The sequence below is a fragment of the Solanum verrucosum genome, unplaced genomic scaffold (genome assembly GCF_900185275.1).
Source record: "Solanum verrucosum unplaced genomic scaffold, falcon-dt-bn FXZP01000188.1, whole genome shotgun sequence".
NCBI lineage: Eukaryota > Viridiplantae > Streptophyta > Magnoliopsida > Solanales > Solanaceae > Solanum > Solanum verrucosum.
This window is the reverse complement of record NW_026020409.1, coordinates 721,930-741,316: the sequence shown is the minus strand read 5'-3', so window position 1 is coordinate 741,316 and position 19,387 is coordinate 721,930. Positions and strand designations below refer to the sequence as shown.

Sequence of the window (19,387 nt, the reverse complement as noted above, 5' to 3'; positions counted from 1 at the left end):
CCGATCGCATCGGCGATGGATGACTAGGTCATCAAAAGTACTGATGGAGACCTAGATAATCGCAGATGGGTGAGTCAAAAGATAGAAGGGCGCATCGTGGAATGAAACAGCAATCCTGAGTTGGCTCGCTTAAAATTATAGTGGTCAGATGAAGAAGATGTGAAGCATGAAGGCGAGATGAAAGGGAAATCGGCGAGTCGCTGAACAGTCGGCGAAGATCGACTTTCCTCGTCGAGTGGCCCCAAAAAGTCACACCAGATTTTGTATAAATTGATTTTTGCATAAGACATAAAGTATTCAGAAATCATGAGGAACAAAAGATAGAGAGCAAAAACATTGTTATTGTTGATTTGAAGTGATTTTTAACAAGATTCCTCATTTAGGTTTTGTAATAGAGAATTACTGAATATTGACTTCCGAATTTCATTTACCCAGCTATGGAAAACATGGCAGGTATTGAATTTCATCTTTTTACTATGATTGGCTAAACCCTCACCTTGGGGGTTTGACAATGTGACCAATTGTTTCATTGACTAAGTGGGTGTCATCAATTAGTGAATTTTGGTGTCAAGTTGAAGTGGGTCTGAATTATTATTGTGGTTTAACTTCATTATTGCATGTTTAGTGCAATATAGTTCAGAGCTTTGTGCTTGCTCGAGAGAGAAGTATAGAGCCAACGTAGTAATTTGGCATCCTTAGTAGTGTGTCATTACGGTTTCAGCTTGAGAAAGTGAAACTTAAGATTCAGCCTTTGTGTCTAGCTCGAAAGAGTAGATTTGATGAGAAAGTGGGTTGGGCGTCTTATGGCTAGTGTTGAAGTTCGAGAGAATTCAGCAAAAATAAGGTAATTGTTCGAGAGAAAATTGCTTTACATATAGTCCATTCTACCCACAAATTAACATTGTTAGTAATGATGTTCACCCATTAAGTTAAATTCAATAGTTGGTTAGTCAATCCCCCAAGTGTTATCTCGTTATTTGATTGTTCCGTGTTGATTGTTGAAGTGGGTTAGTAACTAAAACCTGGAATTTGAATCCTATCATGCTAAGTGTGGTGTTTGTTCAGCTAAAAAGGTCATTGTCATACTTTCATTTTGAATTCAAAAGAAAGCTAATATTTGTGGGATCGATCCCAACTCGTGTAGTTGGGTTTTTACTAATTTACGACCGTGGACACTTTAGAATTGGATGAAGTGTCTTTGAAACATACATCAATTAGCTACACCCTTGTTGACTAAATCTAGAATCTGATAGAAATATTGTTACAACAAATTGTTCGGAAGTCCATGAGTTGGATAGGATCTCAATGTTAAGACCGTTATTTAGACGCCGAAAACACATTAATCATAGATGGACCAAAATCGACTAAAAATATAATGTGGGACCCGTTATAGGAATCCCACAATTAACTCAGTTAATAGGACCATTTAAGCTCCCCAAACTTATATCCCAAAATGGGAAATAATTCGGGGCTCAGAACAATATGAAACACCAATATGCAAATATTTAACCATTAAAGAAAAATTTAAGAGAGAGGGAATCCCCTTTGATGTGAAAATTACATCTTCTCAATGCTCCCCAGAAGTCTGATTCGCCAATGTGTATCCCCGAACAATCCAAACGCATAGGACAGTAAATCACCCAATTTGGACACCCACAGCTCAAGATTTGACTTTGAAGTTTTGATCCAAAGCTAATCGCGTCCAATATTTTAAAATAAAAGATCGAATGATGAACTTTCCCATTATGATCACGGCAAGGGGACCTGCAATTGTGGAGATCCACTCACCGCGGCCTTCACGAATGCAAAGGGACTCCCACTGCCAAAGCCTCTTGAATACGGAGGCAATCTGCCTAGGACATCGTGAATGCGGCCAAGTGGCCCACAAAAGCAAAGAAAGGGGACGGGCTGCACCAGCTGATACATTCAACTGGTTTTGGCCACCACCAAAATCCCTAACAGGTTGCTCGGTATTCATTCAAAACCGTGTATGCAAAAGTAATATGGTACCCCACTAAATTCGGCATTTCGGACTCAAAGGAGCTGTCAAAACTTTTTACCAAGGTAATCTCGACAAAAAGTGGGTCCCATACCCAGCTCCATTTGAAGAAAAAATTCACAATGGGCTCGAAATTTATCCACAAGCCTCAAGATCCACACGAAAGGTCCTACAAGACCAAACTCTACATTTCACAGTTAACAGATCTGTTAGAATTGCATTATGATAGCCGCCTTCCTAAACTTTTGGCCGAAGTACCATTCAGGTTTTTGAATCTCCAAAACACAAAAACTTGCATAAAATCCAAAGGAACGACCAGGTGACTATACTGTCAGTTCCAACAACTCATAAATGACTTGAGGTCACTATAGGAAAGCTATAAACGGCAAAAAATAATGCAGGAACATGGAAATGACATGGAGGGTCACTATAACATTTACAACTAAAAAGGACTTGCGTCCGCAAAAGTAAGGGTCAAGAAGTACCTGAAGGCTCAAACAAGTAGTGAAACTACTCTCGCATCTTGTGCTTGGTCTCCCAATTAGCCTCCTCGACAAGGTGATGCCTCCAACATACCTTAACCACATGAATGGCTATCGAACGCAACCTTTGTCTATATCTAGATAGAATAGCAATTGGCTCCTCCATAAAGATCAAACGATCATCTAACTCAACCAAATCTTACCGGAGCACGTGAGACTCATAAGGGACATACTGGTACAACATAGAAACATAGAATCATGGAAACCCAAGTGAATAGATTAAAATGCAGTTGGTAGGGATAACTCATAAATGATATAACCAACAGTCCACAAATTCTCAAAAGGCTCAATGTACCTAGGGCTAAGCTTACCTCACCTCCAAAATCTCATCACACCTTCAGGGGTGACACTCGGGGGAATACCCGATCTCCAACCCCGAATCTCAAAGGTCAACGCCTATGATCATCATAACGTTGGTGCCTACTTGGAGTTGTCTTGAGCCTATCCTCAATCACCCGCACATGATATAAGGCTTCCTGAAGCAAATCAGTACCATACAGCCTAGGCTCTGAAGACTCAAATGAATCAACCAGAGAGAGCCAATATCTACCATATAAGGCCTTGAATGGGGACATTTGAATTCTAGAGTTGTAGTTGTTGTTGTAAGCATACTCTGCCAAAGCCAAAAACTAGTCCCACTGATCCCCAAAATCAAAACATAGGCCCACAACATATCCTCTGAACCTAAATAGTATGATCTGACTTCTCATCGTTCTACATATGGAAGGTTATGCTAAGATCATGGGGGTGCCCAACTCCTCCTGAAAGGTCCTCAAAAATTTATAATTGAACTGAGAACCCCGGTATGAGATGATAGATAACGGCACCCCATGAAGACGAACCACCTCCCGAATGTAGATACAAGCCAACCACTCAGTGCTAAAAGAAGACTGAATGAGAAGGAAGTGTGTTGACTTGGTCAATCGATCAACAATGAACCAAATGTTGTCAATGCATTTAGATGTCTGAGGCAATTGCATAACGAATTCCATGGTGATACGTTCCCACTTTCACTCTGGAATGGGTAATCACTAAAACTCACCACCATGCCTCTAATGCTCGGCCTTTACCTGTTGCTAACGGGACAAAAATTCTGCTATATCAATCATTATACCACTCCACCAGTAATGGTGCCTCAAATCACGATACATTTGCATGGTGCCTAGATGGAAAGAATATCTACAATCATGGGCCTCATGAAGGATCAGTTAAATCAAATCTCCAACTCTTAGAACACATATACAACCAACTTCTTTCAAAACCCTATTTGAATCGAAGGTAGCCTACGCAGAATCGCCTCGTAACACCTAATCTCATAGGGCCACCAAAGTCCCATCCTCAAACTAGCGACCATGTATCCACTCTAATAAAGAAGACTGAACTCCCACATAGGCCAACACCCTCCTAGAATCAAAAATGTCAATTTGAATCATCATGTTGGCAAAATACTATATGTATAAAGCCAAAGGTTACTCTACAACAAAAAGGAAGGCTAGACTACCCATACTCACCGCCTCAGGCTCAAGGCATCTACTACCACATTCACACTGCTTAGATGGTACATCATAGAGAGGTCATAGTCCTTCTGTAGCTCAATCCACTAGCACTACCTCAAATGATTCTCTATATCATAATTTATTGAAGACTCATATGGTTAGCGTATATCTTGCATCAAACTCCATATAAGTAGTACCTCCAAATCATAAGCGCAAGAACTACCACCGGAAATTCCAAATCATGAGTATGGTAAATGCACTCATGCCCTCTAAGTTACCTCGACGATTAAGCTATAACTTGGCCCCGCTGCATCAATACATAACCCAAACCAATAGCAAAATGCATCACAATACACCATGAAACCCTCGCCCTTAAGTGGAATAGTAAAAATATGAGTAGTGGTAAGCAACTCTTTGAGTTTCCAAAATCTCAACTAACACTCCTCAGACCACTCAAATGGAACATCAAGAAAATTCAATCAGGTCAAAGGTGATGCAATAGTGGAGAAGCCCTCCACAAGATGTCTGCAGTAGCCAGCTAATCCAATAAAGATTTAAATCTCAATAACAAAGGTTGGTCTATCCCAATCATGAATAGCCTCAATCCTCGCCGGATCCACCATAATTCCATCCTTGGACATCATGTGCCCCAAGAATGTCACAGACTTAAGACAAAACACGCACTTTGAGAACTTGGCATAAATTTGATCATCTCTCAAAGTCTAGAGCACATTCCTCAAATGTTTCTCATGCTCTCACCGGCTCCACGTGTATACTAAAATGTCATCAATGAACACAACGATAAAAGAATCATGGTATGGTCTAAACACAGCGTCATCGAGTCTATAGATGCAGTAAGGATATAAGTCAACCCAAAGACATCAGTAGGAAATTATCATGACTATAACAAGTCCTAAATACGGTCTTAAGGATGTCTATTTCCCTAATCCTCAGTTGATGGTAACTAGATCTCAAATCAATCTTTGAAAACAATGTGGCACTGTGAAGTTGGTCAAACAAATCATCAATATGAGGCATAGGGTAATGATTATTCACCGCCACCTTATTTAGCTGCTTGTAATCAATACACATTTGCATAGACATATCATTCTTCTTCACAAATAAGATTGGGGAACCCTAAGGCGACACATTAGGCAAAATGAATCCCTTACCCAAGAGAACTTGAAGTTGAACACTAAGCTCTTTGAGGGCCATCCAAAATGGCAAATGAGTGCCCAGCTAGGAAGGCCAGGTAGGTCATTAGGAAACACATCCACAAACTCATGAACAATAGGAACTGCACCAACCGAAGGAACCTCCCTACTCACATCCAGCACATAAGACAAGTATGCTAGACACCTTCTAGCTACTAACCTCTCTGACGAAAGGAAAGAGATAACCCTAGTCAACGTGCGGCTATAAGAGCCCTGCTATACCACCAAAGGGATACCGAGCACGGATAAGGTAACGGTCTTCGCAAATCAATCCAAGACTGCATGGTAGGGGATAACCCATTCATGCCCAGGATAACCTTAAAATCCAACATATCAAGTACAATAAGGTCATCCCAGGTGTCACGCCCTTGGATAGTCAAAAAAAAAGATTGAAACAGCTGATCCACTACTAAAGACTCATCCATAGGGATCGACATACGCATCAACATTACCAAAGGATCGAAACTTATACTCAACTAAGAAGCATAATATGTAGATATAGATATATATATATATATATATATATATATGAAAAAGTAGAGCCTGATCATATAGGGTTGAGGGAGATGATATTATAAAAGAATTGTACCTATGATAATAGTGTTTGATGCCTTAGACTCCACCCTTTCTAGAGCTACATATAAATGGGCGTGTCCACCTCTACCTTGAGCATCAGACCTACCTTCCCATAATCCTTAATAACTCATCTCTTCAATCTTGACCTTGGGCACCGCCTCTAGCTAAAGGGGCTACTCGTGCAACTAGCCTAGCTGGGTGTGGAGGAAGTACAATCATCCTACACCGGGGACAAACCCTGGACCAATGATCAAGCTCTACATCGTTATACCCACCTAGTAAATATCAGCTCACAAAGTAATGACCACCACAGCATAAATCACTTCGAACCCTCCAACTCTGACCCATACCAGCATCGTCCTAATTATATAGAATACAATCTAAAGCCTAATGTGAGGCATGAATAGGCCGATTAGACTGACCATGTTGAAACCATTGGCATGGTCTATAGTTTGAGTTCCTGGCCTAGAATTGGACCCATTGTAGATGCCCTGATATCGATCTTTCTTGTCGCTACCCCCGTTGGTCTCACGATAGAGCTACTTCATAGTACAAGCATGGTCAATTACATCCAGTAAGCAGTAGCCACCAAAACCATAGAATCGGTCTCAATCCGCAGTTGAAGCCTAAACCCATGGACAAAGCATTAAACACTCAACCCATGGGCAAAGCATCGAACTCTCAACCCATGTTATAAGCATTGAGCACTTTCATTCTTGATGGAAAATATCATAGTAGCAAGGCGGGAGAGATCTTGAAACCTTATCTCATACTCTAACATAATCATTTAGCCATTCTCCAATCTCAAAAACTGATCTCGAAGTCTATCTTTGACACTCTGCGGGATACACCTGGCCAAAAAGGCCTTAGAAAACTTGGCCTAAGTAACCAAAGGTGACCCAACTGATCTAGTATCCAAGTAAGAACGCCAACACTGCCTAGCTAACCCATCAAGCTGATAAGCGGTGAAGTCGGCTCCTCTCGACTCTACCGGTGCTAATGTGTATAGTTTCTCACAATAGGACTTAAGAAACTCGTGGGCATCTTCCCTTATCGCCCCCAGAAAATTGCAGAGGTGATATCTCAAAAACACTCTGAGCATATTCTACTCTTCAAGAAGCATAGCATCGGTCGTAATAACCGAGAAGGCAACGACGGGTGTTGGTAGCACCTCAACACAGGGAACCACTACGACAGGTTAACCCTACAGTGCTAGTGCAAATGGAATTGGGGCCTGGTGCATACCCTTTAATATTGTAAGCAATTCAGTAATGGATTTCTAAAGCTCATGCGCCATAGCTGGTTTGGATAGTGGTTGGGTTGGCCTCTGCCCCACCGACTAAGGAGGAACTAGATATGCTTGAGTCTCCGTCATTGGTTCTGGAGTCATTTGTCTATCACAAGATGGTGTTGCAGCCCTAGCACAACAATGAGGTCATCATCTAACCCTAGCTAGGGCTTTATCTCCATGCCTGAGTGGTTAACCCCAGATGTCGAACTACGTGTGCAGGCCATCCTGCAAAAGAATGAAACAAATGATATTTCATGAAACTAATAAAACACATGTTGCACGAAAATGATACAAAATAGAGTATCTTCCTAGTGACGCTATGTAGCATCCTCAAGATTGGATATGAACGTCTCCACACCGATTTGTAGTACTCTACTAGGCATTAGCTCTGTACAAGTGAGAGCAATGAACCTGGGGCTTTAATACCAACTTTTCACGACTCAATTTCTCAAGTCATGGTGGCACCTTCTATAACCCACCAGTAAGTTAGCCAACCCGTAAAATGGAACGTCAAGTAATGGGTATAAGGGTAGAAACTAAACAAGAATAAGCAATTTAATAGAAATAATAAAAGAAATAGACGAAAGCATAACACATATGCATAAAACCAAAAGATACATCCTAGAACCTAGAAGTCACTATAAAGAGCTACTAAATAAAAAGTATAAGCTCTAAAGTGTGCCCAAGCAACAGACCTGTCTCAAAATAAAAAATACTAGTCAACAAAATAGAGATGGAGAAGCTAAGATTTAGAACGCCATATGCTCACCCTCGCCTACGAATGAGGTAATTGATGGCTCAAACTCAATGATGATAGCTTGTGCTTGGACCTGAATCACGAAATAGATTCAGAGTGTAGCATGGGTACCAAAACAACAGGTACTTAGTAAGTATCAAAGGTCGATTAATCATGAAAAGTAAAGACAATATGAAAAGCGGTAATTTAACACAATAGAGGTCAAAGAATGGAAATCTAAAAGAAATGCACACCAGTGTAATAAGGAATTGAAATGAAGTAAGTACCTAGCTAACTAAAACCTAACTGACCCTACAAGCCCAGAAAATACACTCATGCGCAAGTTTAAATAAAAACTTGAACGGACCCCATAAGTCTGACGGGTACATAGAATAGCTAACACTACTATGAATAGCACCTGCTGAGTCCAGAGATAGAGAATGTGTATCCCAAACCTTGAACCGCAGATAGCCTCCAAAGTATCCAATAAGATCATCGAAAGCCAATAGTGCATAGCTCAGACCTCTAACCACGGATAGCCTCTAAAAGAACCACTAAGATAATCCAAGCAGAAGAGTGCATAGCTCATATCTCAAGTTGTGGATAGGCCTCTAAAGTAATCAATAGGATTTAGCTGGTATGTATCAACTCCGTAAAGGATAAAAAAGCCCAAATCATTGAGTATTGTTGTAGATCAGTGATTAAACCAAGAATTCGAGACATAAAACTATTGAGAATGCCATGCCAACTCATCATCATAGTACCACTGTTAAATGATATTCATACCAAGGTCATCAATACCATACTTCAAGCTTGACCAGAATCCAATCCCAAATTGTCGAATGAAGTCTGATATACTAACCATAATCCACTAGGACCGTAGAAAATAAGGGATTTATGGATCAAAATGGCATCAAAGTTGAGTTATCGCCTAATTTAAGGCTTATTCTATCAGATCCAAGTCTACTATATTAGTCTACAGGGAACTAATTTGTTCGAAACAATGTCAGAGCAAAACTAAGGCCTATCGACTCCAAAACATGCATTTCTAAGGAAAGAACTATTCAACACCTAGACTAAGGCCACAAATGCTTCCAACATTAATAAAAACCAAAGTACCAATCATGCCACAAGGTAAGGATAGTCGAAAGAATAACAACATGCCAATAGGTCTCGAAATAGGCCTAAAACATGATTACTAATTAACTAAGAATGATCAATGAACAAACCAACCCAAATTCAAACAAATTAATATGCATTTATAATCTTAAACTCAATCTAAAGGTAGAGAAGTCATAGCCTACCTCAAACCAAACCATGAGTGCTCCTAATTCACAACTCTAGAATTTTTCCCTTCCGTACAGCTTCTGAACGCTACCACAATATCAAAAAAAAGATCACAATTTTAAGATGGCCATTTAGACACCAAAAAAAACATTAATCAGAGATGGACCCAAAATTGAGTAGAAAGTAGGATTATGGGACCTGCCTCAGGAATCTCGGAATTGACTCTCCCAAAAGGTCCATGAAAGATCCCCCGAACTTGTATCCCAAAATAAGACATAATTCATTGCTTAGAAAAATACGAAACACCAACATGAAAATAATTCACCATCAAAAGGAAATTTAAGAGAGAGGCCATTCCCTTTGGGATGAGGTTTACCTCTCATCGGCGCTCCCCACAAGTCCCTGAACACTCCAATGTGCAGCCCTGAATAATCTGGATGTAAAGGACATAAAATAATCTAATTTGAACACCAACGACTAAAGAAATTCAACATTGAAGTTTTCAACCAAAATTGATCGCGTCTAGTATTTTAAATAAAAGACCTATCACTTTCCCATTGTGATCGCGGAGATCCACTCAGCCTAGCCTTCGCGAATGCGAATGGGCTCCTTTGATCGCATAAGGCAAAAGGCTAACCCTTCACGAATGCAGAGGCTATCTACCTCGGCCACGAACGCGACAAGGGGGGCATGAATGCGAAGTAGGGGGAGGGGCTACACCAACTGATGCACATTAGCTGGTTTTGGCCATTGCCAAAATCCCCAATATGGTGCTCAGGATTTGTTCAAAATCTCGTGCACGCAAACAAAATATTCTACCATATCAAATTTGACTTAAACAATCAACATTCTCTCAACATACTTGTGTTTTCTCACACATTACATTGAAGATGTTGATTGTATAACTGCAACTCTTTCTCATACATCATTTATCTTTATCCCCAATGTATGTGGACCCTTAAATGACTTGTTTAAACTTATTTAATTGAATAAATTTCAATAATATAGTTTATTATTAGTTAATCATTCTCCCTTTTAAATTATACTAGTTACGGTCTATATTTAAGCGTCGGATTCTAGTAGGTGAAGTATAGATCATTTTTGGATCATGATATCAACATGTATATACCTTATTAGTGTTGAAGTGTAGATGTCGTTGGTACAATATAAATCAAGCACATGAACAAGTATCGATTGTCTTAATTATCTATATATTTCGACCAACAGTGACAATACTCAACTATTCAAATTTTACAACGGTGACAAAGTACAAATTACTACTTTTTCGATGTCAACATCTGATTTTTTTGACAATTATTTAACGTGTCATTTGGTAAAGTGTATATCTAAGTCTTACTCGTATTAGTTATATGTTTGATTAGTTATACATAGGTAAAAATCATTGCATTACCATAAATTTCCATATATTAATTATACTCACCTTAATACACGACGAGTGGACTCAATAATAAACATTAATAGACAGTGTACAAATCTATGTCATCTATATAAGATCATGAGTAAATTCGATAATAATTGACATTACATTGACCAAAATATTGGGGTCTAAAATAAACAGCACCTTCACATCCAGTAGCTTAGTTACAAAAACATAATTAGTCAAATCTATCTAAGACTTGTTGTTGTTCATACATATGGTTCTCTTGTGTCCGGATCTCTTACAAATTGAACATTTTTTGTTCCTCTTGCTTTTAAAATTCTCACCAACACCCTTGACACGTTTTATTTTCTTCCTTCCAAGCTTGGTATCAACAAGGGGTGGAAGAATATTTACACTTAGCAATTCGTCTGGCACACACCATTTCGATTCGATAGGGACAATATTAACAGATTCAGAGTATGCAAGGAGGTATGTTTCAGCTTTATACAAAGGCGAAGAATATTCATAGATGCTCATACCATACTCATTGCCATGATTCGATCTCAAAGCAGTTATTGCGTGAGCGCACGGTATCTTAACCAAGTCATATTACCTACAAGAACATGACTTTTCCAGTAGGTTAACAGGGGAAGTAAAACTTGCGCTGAACATGGTGAATTGATTGACATCCCAGTTATGTTCTCTATGTACAAGGATTCTCCCTCGATCATTTTTTTCTTGCGATCCTTTCGGCAGCCGGCACCATTTTATTACCCTTTGATTTAAGGACATATGCATGTCTCTCCCTAAACAATTCTCCAAATCTCTTAGCAATCGAATTAAATATGGATGTCACGGGGTACTTTCTCTCGTCTATCAACATAGCGTTGAGTGACTCGGCAATATTTGTGGTCATCACATCATACATGTTGCCTGGGAAATGTGCTCTACTCCACTTTTCAAAACCAACATCATGCTCAAGGACAAAGGTTGCCTTGGGGGATATGTCCTTGAATTCCAAAAAATGATTGTTGAACTTTTCTAAAAAATATGCCTTTGTCGCGTTGTAGTATAGATAGAGGGAATCTCCACATTGGTGATTTACCCAAAGATTTTCACTGAGGTGCCTCATACAATATCCGTGATGAGCATAATTGTAACCTTTGCAATACCCTTGGCAATGCTCTTGTGTCTATCAGAAATAAAACATAAATTTGATTCATCGACCACAATATCCTTCAACTTTTCAAAGAAGAACGTCCAAGATTCATCGTTTTCTTTGTCCACGTTACAAAAGTCAATTGGATAAACATGATTCCCCGTATCTTGTGCAATAGCACTTAACAATACTCCCTCGTATTTACCATGTAAATGAGTGTCGTCAACCGCAATTACCTTTCTCATGTGGGAAGATCCCCTAATGCAAGCACCAAAAGCTAAGAAGTAATACATAAATCTATGAGTATCCCCGCTTACCATGATACAATAGCTAGAACCAACATTAAGAGTGTCGAACATATATGAAAAGGTCGGTAAGCATGAATATTCGTGCTCCACTGTCCCTCGAACCATTTCCTTGGCAGTCACACCTCTCTTCCAACATTTCCAATAGCTTGGACTACAATGAAAAATATTAAAAATAGTCCTCTGAATCTCTTTAATATTTGGACCCTTCTTATCGCGATAAATGTCACACAAAGCGACGCAATGACTTTGGTTGAGAGTTTTCTATGGCTGATGATGTCATGTACAACACTGCAACTGTGATCACCAATATACTTGTAGATATGAAATCTATCTGAACACTCATATTTGTTTGCCCGCAGCATCCACGCATAAATACGAGATACACATTTCACCTTTAAGTATTTACCACAACTCTTCACTGTAGCAAAATCAAAAGATTTCTCGTCGTTGCTTCGGCTAATAATAATTGTAGCTCACTCTTGGTACTGAATGTTTGAAACATGTAAAATTTAGTTCCATCAGAGAAAGAATGGTTGGGTTGTGATCTCAATTTCGGCTCTCCCTCATATTCTTCAAAATGTTTGAAATCTTCCGCATCTACTGGCTGATCTTCAACATCCAATGAAGGATCATGCCCATTCATTGAATCATCACCAAAGTTGTCATTTGATTGATCACAAAAGCTCTCATTTGGTTTATCACCCAAGTTCTCATTTACAACTGAGTCGTTGTTGTTAAAAGAATCCGTTGGTTCAATCGGAGACCTCGCAATGATATTTATCCTCAATATAGGCCTAGAGCCATCAGCAGCAATATCCATCATGTACAAGCTCACATGCCTATCATTTTTTATGAATGTGGGATGTATTTTTCCCCTCCCATTCATTTGATAGCTTATCACCAAGTTTCATGGCTCGCATGCTAGCTCACCGGCCTCAATTACGCTTGCAATCATATCTCCATATGAACCATTGTGACACAACGCAATGGGCACTATAGTCTTACTAAAAGATTTCCAATACCAGCTTTTGAGAGTCTCCTCTGATACTCCCATATAGTCACCACCAGCAACAACAAATTCAGCTACTGCCATATATAGACTACACTGATAGATATTAGATTACGATATTAGTAACTAGCGGTCGATGACTGATACAGAATCCGTACAAAATGCGAATGAACAAGAATGGGTTCAGATCAAGATCGAAATGGAGAACATATATCTATAGTTCTTCTAAACAACTAAAGTTTATCTAAAAACTAGTTATGAAGTGATTTTGGAAGAATTCTGCAAGCTCCAAGAATGGCGGGAATTTTTTTTTCTTTGAAGCTATTTGAAAGAAAATGGTGTAAAAATTGAAGCACAAAAACAGGAACATTTTGGTTTCTTCTTGGAGAGTTTTTCTCCAGTCAAATTTTTTAATAGATGGAAAAATAAAAAATAATTCCACATTTGTGTTGGATGAGTGGGGACCAAAGTGTAGTATCAAAAACTTGAGAGTAGAGTGTTGTATGTTTTGGAAGAATTTTGAGTGATGTCATATATGGTGTCTAAAGTACTATTTTTTTAAGAATTGTGTCTAAATGTTCAATTAAGTTTGGAGAGTGGCTATTTTGCCAACTCTCCCTAGTTATTGCTTTGAATATCAACTTCAAATTATAAACGAACTCTAGTATACTCTCTGTGGGATTTGACTCAATCTAATTGGGTTACTGTATTTAGCATCGACTGTTTAATTCCGTAAAAAAGGTGTAGTTTGGGAGACATCAAGCACTTGAAACTTAGAGAGAAAATTATTAGTTTATTAGTGAGTTGTCATGTCATGCAGCTAAACTGAATGAGATTAGCGGAGAAAGGACAAGCTAGTTTCATGACGTTGGAGACATATATAGATTGATAATATAACAAACGATAATGTTAACTATTTTCAATCCTTTTTCCCTACCAAAAAACACGCGGTGAAAATGATTTTTGTTGTATCAAACACTTGATAGGTTGAACTTTTATAGTTATTTTTTGGTAAATGCTAATTCCCACTAAGATAAAGTAAAAGAAAAAATATATATATAATAGCAAAGCAAGAAGATTTACAAATGCAAAGAATTTGATAGTGCATACCATCCAACGAAACATGCATCTTGTGCTCGACTTAGAGAAGAATAACAATGCACTTTCTCTAGTCTCCTTGCAACCTAATACATATCATCTTTTCTAATCCTATGTTTTTGTTGTTATTTAGAACAAATAATTGGAAACATAACATAACATGAAATGTGTTTAGTCTACACTCTGAAATCACCCTGCTTCTCTCCATTTTGCTTTTCAATGCTTCTTTCTTCAAATTTAATGTACTTATACCACTTTGCACATATGAGATAGACCAAAAAATCAGCTGATGTCAAAGCTGCTAACAAGAAATAGAATCTGTCTAAATGACCCTTGTTGAGATTTCCAGGTATCCATCCAGGCATATTATCAGTAGTTGAAATTTTCATGACAACAGAAACCAACAAGCTGCTCACATAGTTTCCTAGTGAAATTGAAGTCATACACAATGCACTTCCAAAGCTTTTCAATCCATCAGGTGCTTGTCCGTTAAAGAACTCCAATTGTCCAACATACATAAACACCTCCGATGCTCCTATCAGTACATATTGAGGTACTTGCCAGAAAATGCTTAAAGAACTTGAATTCGAGCAGTCATGTGAACAATATTTTTCTGCCGATTTTAACCTGAAGTGCTCAACTATTCCTGCAGCTACCATTGCCATTATAGCAATTATGAGGCCAACTCCCATCCTTTGAAGCTCTGTCAATCCCCTTGGAGAAGATTTTTTTAATCTTGCAACGAGGGGATCAAGAACTCGCCTGTAGATGAAAATGAATGATGCAACACTGAGGATGTCGAAACTAGACATGCTTGCTGGAGGAATATGGAATCCTGAAAGAGTTGTTTTCATTGCAGCCCCTTGCTCCACAAATAAAGAGGCCATTTGAGTAAACACAACTGAATAAAGTATTGTGCAAAGCCAAATTGGAAGCAGTCTCAATATGCATTTCACTTCTTCTACTTGAGACACTGCACAAAGGCGCCATGGGCTGTTCCCTCCTCCTTCCTTTGATGTGATTATAGCTGCTCTATCCAAGAATCTGAAAAAAGCAATATAGCGAGTGTATATATATATATATATATATAGACAAAGTAATAATAATGTATATGTAACGTAACCCTCTGTCTTTGTGTAATTTAATTCAAAATTTAAATAAAAGATATTGGTTAAAATAGCATACTTGAATCCTTGTGTGTGGAGAATTCTTCTATTTCCATTGAGAGGAAGGTCTTGTTCATCACCTTCATATAGTTCATCTCCCCTTGAAGGTTGTTGAACATTCCATTTCTTAGTTGCAGCTACAACCACTTGACAAAATCTTGATAGAGGGTTGCCTGTAGGTTTGAAGTGTCTATATCTAGGTGTTCCAATAAGAAACAAGACAAGTGCCAAAATGGCAGAGCCAGCTGATGCCCAAAAGCCTATTGTCCACATTCCTTGATCTTCAAAATATCCTAAGATGGTATTTGAAAACAAAGATCCAAGATTTAATGCAAGGTAAAAGTAGCTAAAAAAAGCCACTTTTGAGTGACTTTCTTGAGGGTGATCTTCATCAAATTGGTCTGCTCCAAATGTTGCAATAGTAGGTTGATACCCTCCATTTCCAAGGGCAATTAAGTAAATTGACACATAGAAGAGGGCGACGCTGATAGTTGAGTGGGACCCACAAGGGGTCTCCTCATCTCCACAGTCGTTAGGCTTGATTAAGAAAATGTATGAAGTCAATGAAAGTGAAACCAGTCCCTGTGTAAATATGTAAATACAATAATTAATATAAGAAATATCAAAGATTTGTGGATTAATGAGATATATGAAGGTAACATACCGCTACAAAAATGGCTTGGAAAATAGCACAAGTCTTATATCTTCCCCAGTAGGAATCACTTACGAAAGCTCCCAAAAGGGAAAAGATATAAACTGTGCCTGTCCATTTGCTCACACTGTTGGCTGCTTCAGCATTGTCTTGACCCATAACTCTAGTTAAAAATAGTACTAAATTCACTCCAACTCCAAAGAATGCTAGTGTAGCTAGACCTTGATTCACTGAAATAAAATAAATTGTTTAAATTAACAGGACAAAATATATTGACTAGCTAATGGTACTTACAAAATAAATGTATAAGTAAACAATAATTATATTACCAAGTAAGAGAACACCAGCAAACCACCTTCCAGTCTTAGCACGCACCGCAGGTTCACCCTGCTTATCCACACTTCCATCAAAGGTATATTCGTCTTTTTCCATCTCCCTCTTCTCACACTATAAAAATACGACAACATTTGTTACCACGATATATACTCCTTCTGTCTTAGTTTATATATACATAATTTTATATAAAAATGAAAAATAATAGCAACGCGTACTACGTAGCATGTGTTTGCAATGGATTTATTTTCTTACAACATTAGAAAACCACAACTACTAAAGTATCAAACATAGAAAAGGAAGAAAACGATAAAAATTAATTCTTCTTGTTTTATGATCTACTAATTATTACCACTAGCTACAACCTTCAGCTAAAACGTATAACTTTAATTTGTGTTTAATTTTATGTATCCTAAAAAAAATCCCAGCTGTATACATGGGATGGCGTAGTGTGTGATCTTTCTACACGTTGAAAGTAACATAGTAATTATATGTTGTTGAGAAGAACTTTTTATGTATTATATTACTTGACGTGTTTGAGTTTTCCTCTATAAGTTTTATGTATACGTATTTAACTACTCTACATGATATGATCATGAGCTTAATACTACGTTATATATATATATATATATATAATTTTTTATTGGTATTTCAAAGTAGTAGAAAACATTTGGAAATGAAAGAAAACAAACTCATACAACACTTGGTATAATGATTTTTAATTCTTGCATAATTAGTAGTCTCTTGACATCTTTGTACACGTGTAGAAAAACATTACGTGACTAGATAGTTTAATTAATTGAAATTTAAGGGATCGTTTGGTTGGGAACAAGTTATCACAGAATTAATTATATGGGGATAGTTATCCTGGGATAACTTATTCCACCATGTATATGAGATAACTTATCTCATCACTACGGTATAAATGGTGGGATAAGTTATCCCAAACATGGCAACCAAACAAGACACCAAATTTTTATCCCATGACTATTTTTTTATCTTAGAACTATTTATTCTTATCTCTCACACCAAACTCATTATTTCAATCATCTTATTAGAAATATAAAACATGCATGGCAATGATCATCTCATTAAAAGGAAAATTAGAATTATAAACATGAAAGAATATTGCAGTTAACCAGCATAGAAATGGAAATTAAGGATATGAAAATGTGCAAACCCTTTTGTGAATGTTTAAGCAAGCCATTTGGTTCTTTAACTTGCACCAGATCGATAGAAAAGTTCAAGTTTATAGTGGAGAAAAATGTGAGAGAAAATTTAATTAATTTCCTCAAAAATGTCAAGTTATGGGAGGAGAAGATGCTTTTCTGAAGATATGGAAGATGTGTTTGAAGAGAAATGGTGAGGTATTTATACAGTGTAGTTTATGGACAGCTAATAAGGAGTATTAATTATTACTCGTCCCTTCGGGGACATCCGATAAAAATATTAATTATTACTCCTACTTGAGAATTTTTTATTTTTTTTTTTTTAAAAAAAAGGGGTCCATTAAAGAAAAGGACAGAATATGATGACAAAGCAAACAATAACTTTTTTAGGGATGAATTGAAAGAACAAAAGAAGCGTGATTTGGTTGAATACATAAAAATGGTAGTCTCTCTCACGACATCAAACACTTCAGTTTAAGCTGTCTTCTATTCTCATTATAAGCTGTATTGATGCCGACACTTTTTCACATTTTATTCATCAAAATGTGGTAACTTTTGCAAGTGTGCAACTATAGATAAATTGTATTTCCTCATCGTTTCAATTCGTTTATCTGATTTTGACTTATCATCAAGTTTTAAAAATATATAGAAGATTTTTGAAAGTTATGATTTTTAACTACAAATATGTAGAATGTACCAAAACATTGTTTAATCTAATGATTTTAAACAAGTCATGTGAAAAACTAAAAATAAAAATTTAAATAAAAAGAAGAAAGAATATTATTTTTTAAAACTAACTAAAAAGGAAAATAAAACAAATAAAATGAAAGGAAGAAAATATTTACTTTTCCTATCTGTTCCAACCTTTATATTCTTTCAATTTCATTTTATGTACCCTAGATTATGACCGAAATTTCAAAGACACGCCTAAACATAACTAAGATCTTATTATCCCCTGAACTCATTTTTTTGTATTTTTGTGCACCTTTTGTGCTGATGTGGCACATTCCACCATCCAAGTTGGCTGTATTTGTGCACACTCATCCGCCACGTTTGTAAATATTATTATTTTTTTATTAAAAATTATATTTTAAAAAAATTAATTTTTTTTTAAAAATGTTCTTATTTTTTTATCTTGTATTTAAATTAAGTTAATACATATTTTTTTACCTTGTATCGAAACTTTCTTTTTAAATACATTCATTTTTTTTATTGATTTTATTTTCTTTGTCTTTCATTTTGATTAATTTATTTCAAATTTCTTGTATTTAAAATAAGTTAATTTTGAACGGATATCAAAATAAGTGAAGAAAATAAAATAAAACATAAAAAAATTAAAACGTTTAAATTAAAGGACACTTTTAAATTATTTTAAAAAAATATACACATAATTTTTTAAAAATAATTAAAAGTGAGAAGATAATAAATAAAAATTTTAAAAAAAAAGTTTAAGTGAAAAGAAATTAAAATAAATATTTTACAAAGAAAGAAATAAAAATAATTAAATATATATAAGTTTTATTATCAATAAATACGTGTACTAACTAATTATAAAGTTACCAATCAAAAAATGACATCTGTCAAATTTGTGCATTCATTACTTGCCTTCAAGAGAGTGTGCACACTCTTTATGTCATATTAGCGTTTTGTTGTATTTATTCCCTTTTAAATTAGTTTAGGGGGGGTAACAGGACTCTAGTTAAGTTTAGGCGTGTCTCTGAAATTTCGGTTATAGTCTAGGGGGGTACTTATGCATTATCTCATTCTTTTTAGATTAGAAATTTGAGAAAAGACACAAAGTGACACTTGAAGTTGTCCCAAATTTTCAAAAAGTCACTTTAACTATGCAAGTGTTCTATTACCCCCTACACAAGTTCGAACTTATATTATTACATCATTTTTCGATCAATTCCAGATTTTAAAAGCAAGTGTTATCACACACCAATCTTACGTGACACGTGTTAATTTAAT

At 36.8% G+C, this 19,387-nt stretch overlaps 1 protein-coding gene across 2 annotated transcripts; it reads right to left on the bottom strand.

Moving 5' to 3' along the window:
• Positions 1-14,032: 14,032 nt before the first annotated feature.
• On the bottom strand, positions 14,033-17,578 carry LOC125840577 (protein NRT1/ PTR FAMILY 7.3-like). Of its 2 annotated transcripts, none has more exons than XM_049519544.1 (5): positions 17,428-17,578; positions 16,244-16,361; positions 15,927-16,144; positions 15,282-15,844; positions 14,033-15,140 (listed from the first exon to the last, which is right to left on the bottom strand). In XM_049519544.1, exons 1-5 carry the CDS (start codon positions 17,452-17,454, stop codon positions 14,273-14,275), a joined length of 1,794 nt encoding a protein of 597 aa, XP_049375501.1. In that variant the 5' UTR covers positions 17,455-17,578; the 3' UTR covers positions 14,033-14,272. The 2 variants fall into 2 exon arrangements, with proteins under 2 accessions (XP_049375501.1, XP_049375502.1); XM_049519545.1 differs by having other exon boundaries at positions 16,244-16,352; positions 17,428-17,527.
• Between the last annotated feature and the right edge of the window lie 1,809 nt (positions 17,579-19,387).

Bases quoted from the DNA above. Each gene is read 5' to 3' on its own strand.
- LOC125840577 (XM_049519544.1), bottom strand. From the start codon at position 17,454: ATGGCTTGCTTAAACATTCACAAAAGG. The intron at 16,362-17,427 runs GTTTGCACATTT...GTATTTTTATAG, and splicing joins GCTTAAACATTCACAAAAGG to TGTGAGAAGAGGGAGATGGA. The intron at 15,141-15,281 runs GTATGCTATTTT...TGCTTTTTTCAG, and splicing joins CTCCACACACAAGGATTCAA to ATTCTTGGATAGAGCAGCTA.